This window comes from Dasypus novemcinctus, chromosome 5, assembly GCF_030445035.2.
Source record: "Dasypus novemcinctus isolate mDasNov1 chromosome 5, mDasNov1.1.hap2, whole genome shotgun sequence".
NCBI lineage: Eukaryota > Metazoa > Chordata > Mammalia > Cingulata > Dasypodidae > Dasypus > Dasypus novemcinctus.
Window position 1 is genome coordinate 47,467,702 of NC_080677.1, and position 13,263 is coordinate 47,480,964.

Here is a 13,263-nt window from a genome sequence, read left to right on the forward strand (position 1 = left end):
GGCTTTCAAAAGCAAAATATTTTAGAGAGTAAGGAACACAGAGATTGCATGTATTAATACCATCTGTGAAAGCTGGATGTATTTTCACCCTTTTATCTGTATCTCTAAACATGTGTCTAAACATGAAATAAATCTGCAATTGGAACTAACTAAAGCTTGTAACTAACTTCACATTTTACTCTTTCCTTCTTTTCTCTTTACTGTGAACATTCTCCATGAAAAGCTGCACATAAATTATGAAGAGCTTTTGTCACAGTTATTTCTTCTTTTCACATTTACAATAAATAATCAATGAATATAAAAGAACACTAAATATCCCACTAACCCTGAGGTCCCAAAGCTTTATTCTTTGGCTCTACTCATTCTCTAAAATGCTAAAAACTGGAGGAAAAAACTCCTGACATCAATAATTTACATTTTTATTATGTAGACATTCATTTTAAAAAAGAAATCATCTTGGGGAAGCATCTTGGCTCAATGGATAGAGCGTCTGCCCACCACATGGAAGGTCCAGGGCTCAAGCCCAGGGCTTTCCTGACCCCCATGTGATGAGCAGGCCCACCAAATGCTGATGTGTGCAAGGAGTGCTGTGCCATGCAGGGGTGTCCCCAGCATAAGGGAGCCCCATGCGCAAGGAGTGCGCCCCGTCAGGAGAGCCGCCCAGTGCTCCTGCCAGGAGCAGCCTGCCAGGAGAGGTGCCACACAGATGGAGAGCTGACACAGCAAGATGACTCAACAAAAAGAGACACAGATTCCCCATGCCACTGACAAGAACACTAGTGGACACATAAGAACACACAGCGAATAGACACAGAGAACAGACAACTGGGGTGGGGGAAGGGCGGGGAAGGGGAGAGAAATAAATTTTTAAAAATAAATAAATAAAAGTAAAGTAAAGTAAAGTAAAAAAAGAAATCATCTTGTGGATATCAAAACTAGAATGAAGAAGGGACAGGTTGTTTGAAATAATAATAACAAAAAAAAAACCTGCAGTTTTTCTAATCTGGAAAACTCTTTTTTCAGTATATTTCGATAAAGTTGTCAAGTCTGTAATCATTGTAATTACTGGTGGCAGAATACTGTCAGCAAACGCTGACTACAGAGAGATCGTAAGCAGATGCTGTGTCCTGGAACTGTTAGGTGTCCTGCTTTTATAAAAGTCCTAAGCCTCTTTGGAAGGTCAAAATATGCAATCATGGTTTCAGATTCTGGACACTCACAAAAAAAGAAAATTGGAAAGAAAATTAGAATATTATATTATGCCTTTCAATAAATGTTTGCTGAGCACTAGGTTTGGTTCCTAATGAAGTTAAAAGACTTTGTTTATTGTCTGGTTGAGGAGATAAGCAAATACAGGGTCAGAAAGAGTGGGGTCAGAAGGTGAGGGTCCCCAAAAGCCAGGTAGCACAGCCTGGATAATAGCACCATCTTCTGGAAGCCTTTTCAGACAGAGAAGGATCATGATAACATTCATATTTTAGGCTATATGGAAATAGCCTATAGGGCAGATTAACCTCCAACAGATCTTCCAGCATAGGAACTGTGTTCCTCTTCTTTCATTTTTTAAAGTCATAAATTACAACTTGAAAGTAAAATAATTAAGTCAGTAATTCTCTTGGCAAGTTGATTAGATATTTACAATGTGCTGATCTGGGCATTTTGTAAGTAAAATCTAGAGCTGAATACTGCAAGTATTTCTTAAATTATCATACAGAGACGCATTATACAAATTCTGTGTAGAAAAAGAGTAAAACTTTGGTCATATTTCCCAAATGTAATTATAATTCTAGTCTTGCACAGCCAGACACTGCCTTTATATCTTTGTAATCCCGGCAGCTATAACACAGTGTTCATTAATATTTGAATAAGGGTCAATTAACTGTCAAATATGTGCTAATGGAAACCATATATTTGCTTTCTTATTTTCTAGGGGATAATATTGATTTTAAAATGTTCCTCTTTTTTAGATGATAGTGTTGATGAAAAAATAAGGAAAGCCATACTGTTCATTAAAGTAAGTTTAAAGCCAACACCATTTCTACTGGAAAAGCTTACTTAGATAAGTATAATTCAGTCATTCTGCTAGTCTTCTTTCTTAAGGTTACAACTAACCTCTTGAAAAGTAATAACAAAGTCTTGAGCTTATTTATATTTACCACATTACCCTCCCATATGTTAGGTAGATGACAGGTATTCCAGGTGAAAGAACTGGCTCATTTCCAAATGTTGCTGGTGTCTAAAAACATTTCATGCCATGGTTAAAGGTGAGTTTCCAGGTTTGTAGTTGAATATCCTTATCCTGTAGAACCCTCCTTCCTAGGTCAGATAATTTCCCCATTCAGTGTCCAGCAAGCACAGCATTCCAGTCCTTCTCTCACTCTCTGGCTCACAGCACTCCTGTCCATTGGATTCCACCCCCTTTGCTTCACTTGGCTGATGCCTTGGTCCAGTATCCCCTCTTTGGAAATGCTGCCGTCACTGCTGCACATTGCTCTGGGTTAAAAGTGAATGTGCGGGAAGCGGACTTGGCCCAGTGGTTAGGGCGTCCGTCTACCACATGGAAGGTCCGCGGTTCAAACCCTGGGCCTCCTTGACCCATGTGGAGCTGGCCCATGCACAGTGCTGATGCACTCAAGGAGTGCCGTGCCACGCAGGGGTGTCCCCGCGCAGGGGAGCCCCACACGCGAGGAGTACGCCCCGTAAGGAGAGCCGCCCAGGGTGAAAGAAAGTGCAGCCTGCCCAAGAATGGTGCCGCACACATGGAGAGCTGACACAACAAGATGACGCAACAAAAAGAAACACAGATTCCCATGCCACTGACAACAACAGAAGTGGATAAAGAAGAACATGCAACAAATAGACACAGAGAACAGGCACCGGGGTAGGGGAGAGGGAGGGGAATGAATGAATAAATAAATAAATAAACCTTAAAAAAAAAAAAGTGAATGTGCTCAGGGAAGCAGACTTGGCCCAGTGGATAGGGCGTCCATCTACCACATGGGATGTCCGCAGTTCAAATCCTGGGTCTCCCTGACCCGTGTGGAGCTGGCCCATGTGCAGTGCTGATGCATGCAAGGAGTGCCCTGCCACGCAGGGGTGTCCACGTGCAAGGAGTATGCCCCGTAAGGAGAGCCACCCAGTGTGAAAGAAAATTCAGCCTGCCCAGGAATGGCGCCACACACGGAGAGCTGACACACCACATGGTGCAACAAAAAGAAACAAAGATTCCCGCACTGCTGACAACAACAGAAGTGGACAAAGAACACGCAGCAAAATGGACACAGAAAGCAGACAATGGGGGGGGGGATTAGGGGGGAAAGGGGAGAGAAAAATATAAAAAATAAATCTTTAAAAAGAAAAAAAAAAGTGAATGTGCTCAAGTTGTATACTGTTCCTCCACAGATCTTTGGACAACTAGCTAAAACTGGCAAAGCCATCTTTCTCTGAACTCCAGAAAACTGTTAAGGGTTACAATAACCGGGCAGGCACCTAATCTAGAAAACACTAGTTTAAAAAACCATAGGAGAGGGAAGCAGCTGTGGCTCAATGATTTGGGCTTCCATCTACAGTATGGGAGGCCCTGGGTTCATGTCCCAGGGCCTCCTTGTGAGGACAAACTGGCCCGCGTCCACGGAGAGCTGATGGCCCACACCCGTGGAGAGCTGACGGCCCATGCCAGCAGAGAGCTAGCACAGCAAGATGACACAACAAAGGGAGACAAGCAGACACAGAAGAACGTATAGTGAATGGACACAGAGAGCAGATAGCAATAAGCTGCAAATGGGGGAAATAAAAAAAAATAATAAATAAACAAAACAAAACAAAAACCATAGAAGACACTTGTGGAACCCTTCACCGGCACAGAGCAGAGCCAGCTTCCACTCCTATGGTGCCTTTCTGGCCTGTTCTGAAGGGAGCAGAATAAATAACCCCTGTGTGAATCCAGGGTACCTATGTGTCAGTGCCAGTCTATCAGATGGCAGCCTGAACCAGTAAACTCATCTCTAGCTTGCCTTCCCAGAACTAGCCCTGTAGGTAGACGGACACTAGCAAACAGCAAAAACAGTGTAAGAAACAATCAAGTAAATGCAGGCTGGGGCAAAGGATGACCTGATTTAAGTTATAGAATAGTGTTGAAAAATAAAAAAGCATAACCTTGCAAAAATATCTAACAAGTCACTCCTGCCCCTGCTTCTGTGATTTGGCCTGTGAGAGCATGACCTTGGAGAATATCAAGTAAATATCAAGTAAATATCAAGTAAATAACTCCTGCCCCCTGTTTCTGTAAATCAGTCTGTGAAAAACACGGCTTTAAGAAGATATCAAATGAGTGACTTCCCCCACCCAGCTTCTGTAAATCAGCCCGCAACCTGGCAGCTGCATTCTGCTTCTGTAACCCCCCTGCTTGCAAAATTTTGCCTAGCAACATGTTAGCCAATGAGCAAAAGTTATGCTGATCCCATCTGAAATCCTATATGAAACTATGAAAACTGAAAAACAGGGCTCAGAATTTGGAGATTGACTCTCCTCTGGGCCCACGCATAATGAAGCTGTTCCTCCACCTCTCTGGAGTGCTGGTTTTGGGTCTTTCTGCAGTTAGGAACGCCTGGCTTTGCTGTAAAAATAGAGCATCCAGATGGTGATAAAAGCTGTCCACAGAGAGTAGAGAAGGCATTCAAATTCCTGTAAACAGGGGAATTATATGAACATGCACAAACCCAGGACAAGATGCAGACTCAGTAAAGATGAGAGGACCCTGCACTTCCCTTTCACCTTGGATTGATCCTCTTGACAGGAGGGCTAAACTCTTAAGGATCACGTCAGATAAAACAAAGCCAATATGAAAACACTTGGAAGGTGTTTTTTACATTGGTTTGTTTATGTCTGTTAATTTCTAGCACTCAACGAAATCTCCATCATATCACTAGCTGGATACAAACTTAAGGAACAGATAGCTCAGGGACTAAGTCCCAGAGTTAACACCTCAAAATATAAAGTGCACAGTGTGAAACAAAAATTACAAGATAAACAAAGAAAGAGGAAATGATGGTCCATCTAAAAAAATCAAGATAAAAATCCAGAAACCATCAACGAAGAGGACCAGACTTGGACATACCAGACAAAGAAAACACAGGAAAATAACTAAAGGATATGATGAAAAGAATGAATGAGCAGTATGAGACTTTCAAAAAAGTTACAGAAATTTTAAATAGAAACAACGAAAAAATAGGAGTTGAAGACTACAATACCCGAAATGAAAAATTACCTAGAAGGTTTAAATAGCAGACTGGTGCTGACAGAAGAAAGAATGAGTAAACTCTAAAACAAGATCATTGAAATGATTTAGGTTGAGGAGTAGAAAGAGAAAAGTGTAAAAAGGTAAATAGAGTCTGAGACACCTGTGGAATGTTATCAAGCATACTAATATATATGCAATTTAGAAGACCCAGAAGAAGAAAGAGAGAAAGGGACAGAAGGAATATATGAATAAAAATGGCAGAAAACCTCCTAAATTAAATGAAAGACATGAATACACACATTCAAAGAGTCAAATGAACCCCAAGCAGTATTAATCCAAAAAAAAAAACTATACCAAACACATAGTAGTCAAACTTCTCTACTTGTAGTCTACTTGTCAAAAGCCAAGGACAAGAAGAGGTCTGAAAGCTGCAAGAGAAAAGCAACTTATAATGTTCAAGAGAGTCTCAATGAGATTAAATCTCAATTTCTCATTAGAAACCCTGGAGGCAAGAAAACATTGGAATGAAGTATTTAAAGTGTTGGAAGAGGACTTGGAATCTCAACAGAGTTGCAACACCTATTCTCCAGTTCATTGGACTCACCCAGGACAACTAACAAGGAGATGATTAAGGACAAAGAAGGTCATTAGGTACTGATAAAGAGGACAATTAAACAAGAAGACAGACGAGTTATAAAGATAAACGTACTTAATGACAGAGCCCCAAAATATATGAAGCAAATATTGACATATTTGAAGGGAGAAATACATGGCTCTATATTGATAGTAGCAGACTTCAGTACAAGAATAATTGACAAAACACTTCAATAATGGATAGAACCTTTAAACAGAAGACCAATAAGGAAACAGAACATGAATGAGACTCTAAATCAACCAGACCCAACAGACATATAAAGAACACTTCACCCAACAGAAACAGAACTCACATTCTTCTCTAGTGCATATGGATCATGCTCCAGGATAGGCCATATGTTAGGTCACAAAACAAATCTCAAAAATTAAAAAATATTGAGATCATACAATGTATCTTCTCTGACCACAATGTAATGAAGCTAGAAATCAATAATCAAAAATGGAAAATCCACAAATAGGTGGAACTTAACACACTCTTAAGTGACTAATGGGTCAAAGAAGAAATTACACAGGAAATTAGGATTATCTTGAGGTGAATGAAGATGAAAACACAATGTACCAAAACTTTGGGATACAGCAAAAGCAGTGCTGAGAGGGAAATTTATAGCTCTAAATGCTTATTTATAAAAGAAGAGAGATCTCAAATCGAAGACTTAACTTCGAAACTTCAAGGTCTAACTAAACTAAACAATCTAAACCCAAAATGGAAGGAAAAAGAATAACAAAAGATAAACAAAGATTAGAGTGGGGATGAACTAAATAGAGAAACAAAACAAACAAAAGAAACAACAAAACTCATAGCTGGTTTTTTAAAAAGATCAACAAAATCCACAAACCTTCAACTAGACTTAGAATCAAAGACATGATACAAATAACTAACAGTTTTCCTGGGTGGTGACGGGGTTTCTGGACTACACCCATGGCCCGAAGTTGTCATATCCCCTCCTTTCTTTAATCCCACTATAATCTATAAAAGCTAGTTTGTGCGGTAAAAAAACAGTCCTAACAAATATCAGAAATGAAAAGGGGACATTGCTACCAATCCCACTGAAATATAAAGGCTGATAAGAGGATACATGAACAACTCTATATCAACAAATTAGATAACCTAGATGAAATGGACAAATTCCTAGAAACACAGAAACTACCTACACTGACTCAAGAAGAAATAAAAGAGCTTAACAAAACAATAACTAGTAATGAGATTTAACCAGGAATCAAAACTTTCCAACAAAGAAAACCCCACTACCATATGTCTTCATGGGGGAATTTTACCAAACATTCTAAGTATTAATCCAAATCCTATCAAACTCTTCAAAATAATTGAATAGGAAGGAACACTCCTTAACTCATTCTGTGAGGCCAATATCACCCTCATATCAAAGCCAGATACCACAAGCACAGAAAATTACACACCAGTATCCCTTATGAAAATACATAAAAAATCCTCAACAAAATAATAGCAAACTGAGTACAAGAGCAGATTAAAAGAATTATAGACCATGATCAAGTGGCATTTATCCCAGGTATCAAAGAAGGTTTGACAGAAGAAAATCAATAAAATAATACACCACATTAACAGCAGGAAGGAGAAAAACCACATGATCATGTCAATAGATGCAGAAAAGGCATTTGACAAAATCCAGGACCCAAGCACTTAAAAAACTAGGAATAGAAGGAAATGTGCTCAACATAATTAAGGGCATATATGAAAAACCCACAGCTAACCTGCTACTCAATGGTGAAAGACTGACAGCTTTCTCTCTAAGATCTCTATAAGAAAAGGATGCCCACTGTCACCTCTGTTACTCAACCTCGAACTAGGAGTTTAGACAGAGCAATTAGGTAAAGAGAAATAAATAACAGGCATCCAAACTGGAAAGGAAGAACTGAAATTTTCCCTGTTTGCAGATGACGTGGTCTTATATATGAGGGATGTTACAGAGACCTATTATGCACCCATCATGGGAAGTTGCAAACACACACTATGTGGCCATCTTCCAGTCTTCCACTACCCCTACCTCCTTCTCTCTTGTGCGCAATTCCACAACATAGGGGAGATGTCAGGTCTAATGGTAAGGTGCTGCCAGACCTTAACATAGAAACCTAGAACAAGCAGCCCCATATGTTTATCAAAACAGGAATTCTCAGTGGCAGGGTTCCCTTCCACCCAAGGTGGATAAAAAATACACTCAAACTGTATAGATTGGTCTCTTCTTCAGCATGAAATGGAGCATGTGGAGCTGCCGTCTATCAACCTGACCCGGAGCAATTTTTGGCCACCATGGAGAACAGCTGTGATGGGACTCCTCCCCTGCTTTTTTGGACTCTGCACTTTGTAAACAACAAGGAGATTTGCCCTTTCTTGGGTCTATTCTGTAGAATAAAGTGGTTACTTGCTGAAAGTTTCTTTTGTGCCCTGAACCGTGTTTCCACAGTGTACTGTTGGAGCAACTTGCTACACAATATATATAAAAAATCTTGAAAAATCCACAATAAAGCCAATAAACAAATTCAGCAAAGTAGCAGCATACAAAATAAACACACAAAAACCAGTAGTATTTCTGTACACTACTAATGAACAATTTGAAGAGGAAATCAGGAAAAAATTTCCATTTATAATAGAAAATAAATAAATCAAATATCTAGGAATAAATCTAACCAACGACTTAAAGACTTGTACACAGGAAAGTACCATACATTGCTAAAAGAAATCGAAGAAGACCTAAATAAATGGAAGGATGTCCCATGTTAAGGGGATGGAAGACTAAATATAGTTATGAAGACAATTCTACCCAAAGTGATTTACAGATTCAATGTAATCCCAGTCAGAATGCCAACAGTCATCTTTGCAGAAAAGGAAAAGCAGATCATCAAATTTATACAAAAGAGTATATGATCCCAAATAGCCAAAGTCATGAAAAAGAACAAAATTGAACTCACTCTTCAAGATTTAAAAATTTATTATAAAGAAAAGTAATCAAACAGCATGGTCTTGGCACAAGGACTGACACATAAACCGAGGGATTCAAATTGAGAGTTTAGGAATCAACCCTCAAATTTATGGTAAACTGATTTTTTTTTTCTTTTTTTAGGAGATTCCAGGGATTGAACCCAGGACCTCATACATGAGAATCAGTTACTCAAACCACTGAGCCACACCTGCTTCCCTGGCCAACTGATTTTTGATAAGGGTGCCAAGTCCACTGAAATGGGAAAGAATAGTCTCTTCAACAAATGGTGCTGGGATAACCAGATGTCCATACGCAAAAGAATGAGGGTGGACCCCACCTTACATCATACACAAAATTCAACTCAATGAAAGACCTAGAAGGAAACATAGGGAAGCATCTGCAGGACCTTGCATTAGGCAATGATTTCTTAGATTTTATACCTAAATCACAGGGAACAAAAAAAAATAGTACATAAATGGGGCCACATCAAAATTTAAAATTTTTGCTCATCAAATGACTTCATCATGAAGGTAAATTGACAATTTTTAAAATGGGAGAAAATATTTGGAAACCACTTGTCCAATAAGGGTTCAATATCCAGAATATATAAACAATTCCTATAATTCAACAACAAAAAGAAAAACAACCCAATTTAAAAAAAATGATTAAAAGACTTGAATAGACATTTCTCCAAAGAAGATATACAATTGGCAAGAAAACACCAAAAAAATCCTCAACATTAGCAGTCTTTAGGGAAATGCAAATCAAAACCACAGTCAGATACCACATCACAACCAGCAGAATGACTACTATTGAAAACATGGAAAATTACAAGTGTTGGAGAGGCTGTGGAGAAATAGAAACACTAGTCATTGTTGGTGGGAACATAAAATGGTGCAGCTGCTGTCAAAGACAGTTTGGAGGTTCCCCAGAAAGTTATGTATAGAATTGTCATATCACACAGCAATTCTACTTCTGGGTATACATCCAGAAGAACTGAAAGCAGGGACTCTAACAGATATTTGCACACCAATGTTCATAGTGGCATTATTCACAAATGCCAAAAGATGGAAGCAACGCAAGCATTCATCAACCAATGAATGGATAAATAAAATGTGTTGTATACATGCAGTGGAATATTAGCTGTAAAAAGGAATGAAGTTATAATATGTGTGACAGCAGGATGAAACTTGAAGGTACTATGTTGAGTAAAATAAGCTAGACACAAATGGAAAAATATTAATTGCTCCCATTGATATGAAATAATTAGAATAAGCAAATTCATTGTCAGAAACTAGAATACAGCTTACCAGGGAATGGAGTGAGAGTAGTGAATTGATAGTTAATCCTTAAATTGTACAGTTTCTCTTTGGGATGATGGAAAAGTTTTGGTAATGGATGGTGGAAATGGTCGTACAACACTGTGAACCTAATTAACAGCTCTGAATTATGTAGTCGGATGTGGTTAAAAGGGGAAATTTTAGATTCTATATTTGTTACTAGAATAATGTTAAACAAAAATTTAAAAAATAGGACTGCAATACAAGCACTGAATATGTAAATACTTAATAGTACTATTATAGTACTATTAAAAATGTTAATAGTACTATTATAAAAATATTCTGTCATAAATTGGAACAAATGTATCACACTAATGCAAGGTGGTAATAATAGGGTGGTATATGGGAACTCTGTATTTTATGCATGATTTTTCTGTAAATCTATAACTCCTCTTATATTTAAAAAAGGAATACCTGTCCATTGTATTAAATTTTGAAAATATAAGAACAAATGAAGAAGAAAATAACAAGTAGCCATCTCTCCAAGAGTCAAAGAAAACTATTGGTAATATTTTAGTTTATTTTTTTCTAGGTATATATGAGTAGCTGAATATATAGCTATTTACATATAAAATTATATGTTAAGATCACTGTGAGCCATGAATTAAAATAATTCCCAAAATATCATTAGTGTAAAAATCTGTGCTTAGCAGTTATTAAAGTAATACAGTTAAAGTAATAAAGTTAAAAGGCATTATAGTCAGAATTATCTCATTTAATTTTTGATCACTGGATTAAGTAGGTTACTGCTGGATCATAAAATTCTCATGCAATAAATTGCTATAAACCAAAATATTAAAATATCTTTATAAGGTAGTCTTTAGAAAATTTAAATACAAATTGCTAAATGATTAAACACAAGTGTTGTAGAAGGAACTATCAACTGGCGTAAACATTTAATGCTTGGCACCCTAAAGTTGTTCAATAAATATTTTGAAAGGATAAGTGTGAAATAATTTACCAACTTGTAGCAAGACACTTAAATCTGATCATACCATTTGACTGATAACCATATTTTAGGGAATATACACACAAAAAATATTTTTTAATCAAACAAAGATGTATGCCCTAAGGTACTCATTACGATTTTCTTACAAGGGAAACATGCTCACTATTAAATGTCCATAACTAGAATAATGCCATGGAGAATTAATTTTTACAAAAATTAGCAACCGTACTAAAATCATAAGTATTTTGCCTATAATTCTTGGCTTAAGATGATTGAAATATTTAAAATATTGTTGTATTTCCTCTCTTGGTATAAGCCTTTATTAATTGAAATTGTTAATTTTTAAATAGAAGGAAATCATTATATTTTCTAAAAATAATTTTTTAAAAAGATGAGACACCGAGATGAATAAACTAGTATTTCCCTTCCAAAATATATTATTTTTGCCAATCTCCAAAGTGTTACTCATCAGTTTGTCTTCATAAACCACAGAATATAGGGGCAGGGCTTCCCATAGTACATCAATGAGGAGAGAAAACAGTAATGTCTTTCCATTTTCTTAGTATCATGATTTAAAGAGTCCTGATGTTTGTACTTTCCTAATCTTACAGTAGGCCCAGTATTAGAGAATTTGTCAAAACTCTCGTATAGATGTGTGTCTATGTATTTATGTATGTATGGCTGGGAGCAGTACACCCTTTAAAAAAACAACACAATTCACAGTACCTTTATAAGCGCTGGTGGCTCACTTCCTTCTTCCACAACAATTAGTTGCGATCTTCCTTTCCTTTCATTGTCCCGAATGCCAGTGGCAACCTGGTTTGCCTTCAGGCGCTCATATTTGTTACATGAAGAACCACACCATTGGTAAATTTCCTAAAAGAAACAGACAGATCTTTGGACACCAGGAATTATATGTGGAGGACATTCAACTTTGGTGAAACACTTACTGTGATTAATTAGGGTTAAAACAAAAAGGTATTAAGAAGAAAATTAAAATAACCTATTGCAAAGGTACATACGATTTTATATATTAAATTTATACTTCTTTCTGTGTCCTGTTGCTTTCAGTTAGCATTATAAAGTGAGCATTTCTTTAACCGGAAAATAAAAATACATTATCTCACCATTCTTTGTATATATAATCCACTAATTACAACTTATGAAAATCAGCATATTTTACATAATTAGGAAAGAGTATATTTTTATTAATATTAATACTTTCTAGCTAATATTTTCTTGCCAAAATATTTACTTTAATTATGGATTACTTAAATTTGAAACAATAAATCTACTACATTTCAGAAAGGTAATCAGTATTCTGTTATATTATTATGCTCTTGATGATCATAACAATTCATATACAACTTTTGAAAAGCAATTTAATTATACTTATCAAGAGCCATAGAAAGAGTTTAAAACCTTTGACCCAGTGATATCATTATCTGGAATTTATTTCAATAAATTATTTATTAAAATTAGAAAAAACATGTACAAGGGTATTCATTGTTACATGATTATATTAGTGACACTTTAGAAGACATTGTGTTCAATAATAGGATAATAGTTATATAGATTATGACACATAGGCAAAATTGGATACTTAACTATAAATTTATACTTTTAAATAGAAATATAAAAATGAAAACATAACACATTGATATATTGTTTTTACAACAAAGCCAGGAGTTCTGAACTATAGAAAAACAACTGGCACTCCAGAAAGGTGGACGAACAGTTTTACCATGCCCGGGCCCAGAGGAGAGTCAATCTCCAAATTCTGAGACCCGTTTTTCAGTTTCATAGGTTTATATAGGACTTCAGGTGGGATCGCATAACTTTTGCTCATTGGCTAATGCATTGCTAGGCGAAATTTTGCAAGCATAGGGTTACAAAGGCAGAATGCAGCTGCAAGGTTGTGGGCCGATTTACAGAAGTGGGGGCGTGGGAGGAGGTGAAGTCATTCGTTTGATATCTTTCTACTAGGCCATGTTTTCACAGGCTGATTTACAGAAACAGGGGTAGGAGTTATTTGATATTCTCCTGCAAGGTCATGCCCTCATAGGCTGATCCACAGAAATGGGGGCAGGAGTGACTTGTTAGATATTTTGCGAGGTTATGCTTTTT

The 13,263-nt window shown here is 37.0% G+C and overlaps 1 protein-coding gene across 1 annotated transcript in view; it reads right to left on the reverse strand.

Annotated features, from left to right (window-relative positions):
- The window catches only part of SCIN (scinderin), a 72,702-nt gene that overhangs the window by 38,566 nt on the left and 20,873 nt on the right, over positions 1 to 13,263 (reverse strand). The window contains exon 4 of the mRNA XM_058296939.2: positions 11,863 to 12,012. Within this exon, the coding sequence (XP_058152922.1) occupies positions 11,863 to 12,012 (150 nt within the window). The remainder of the gene's footprint in view (positions 1 to 11,862; positions 12,013 to 13,263) is intronic.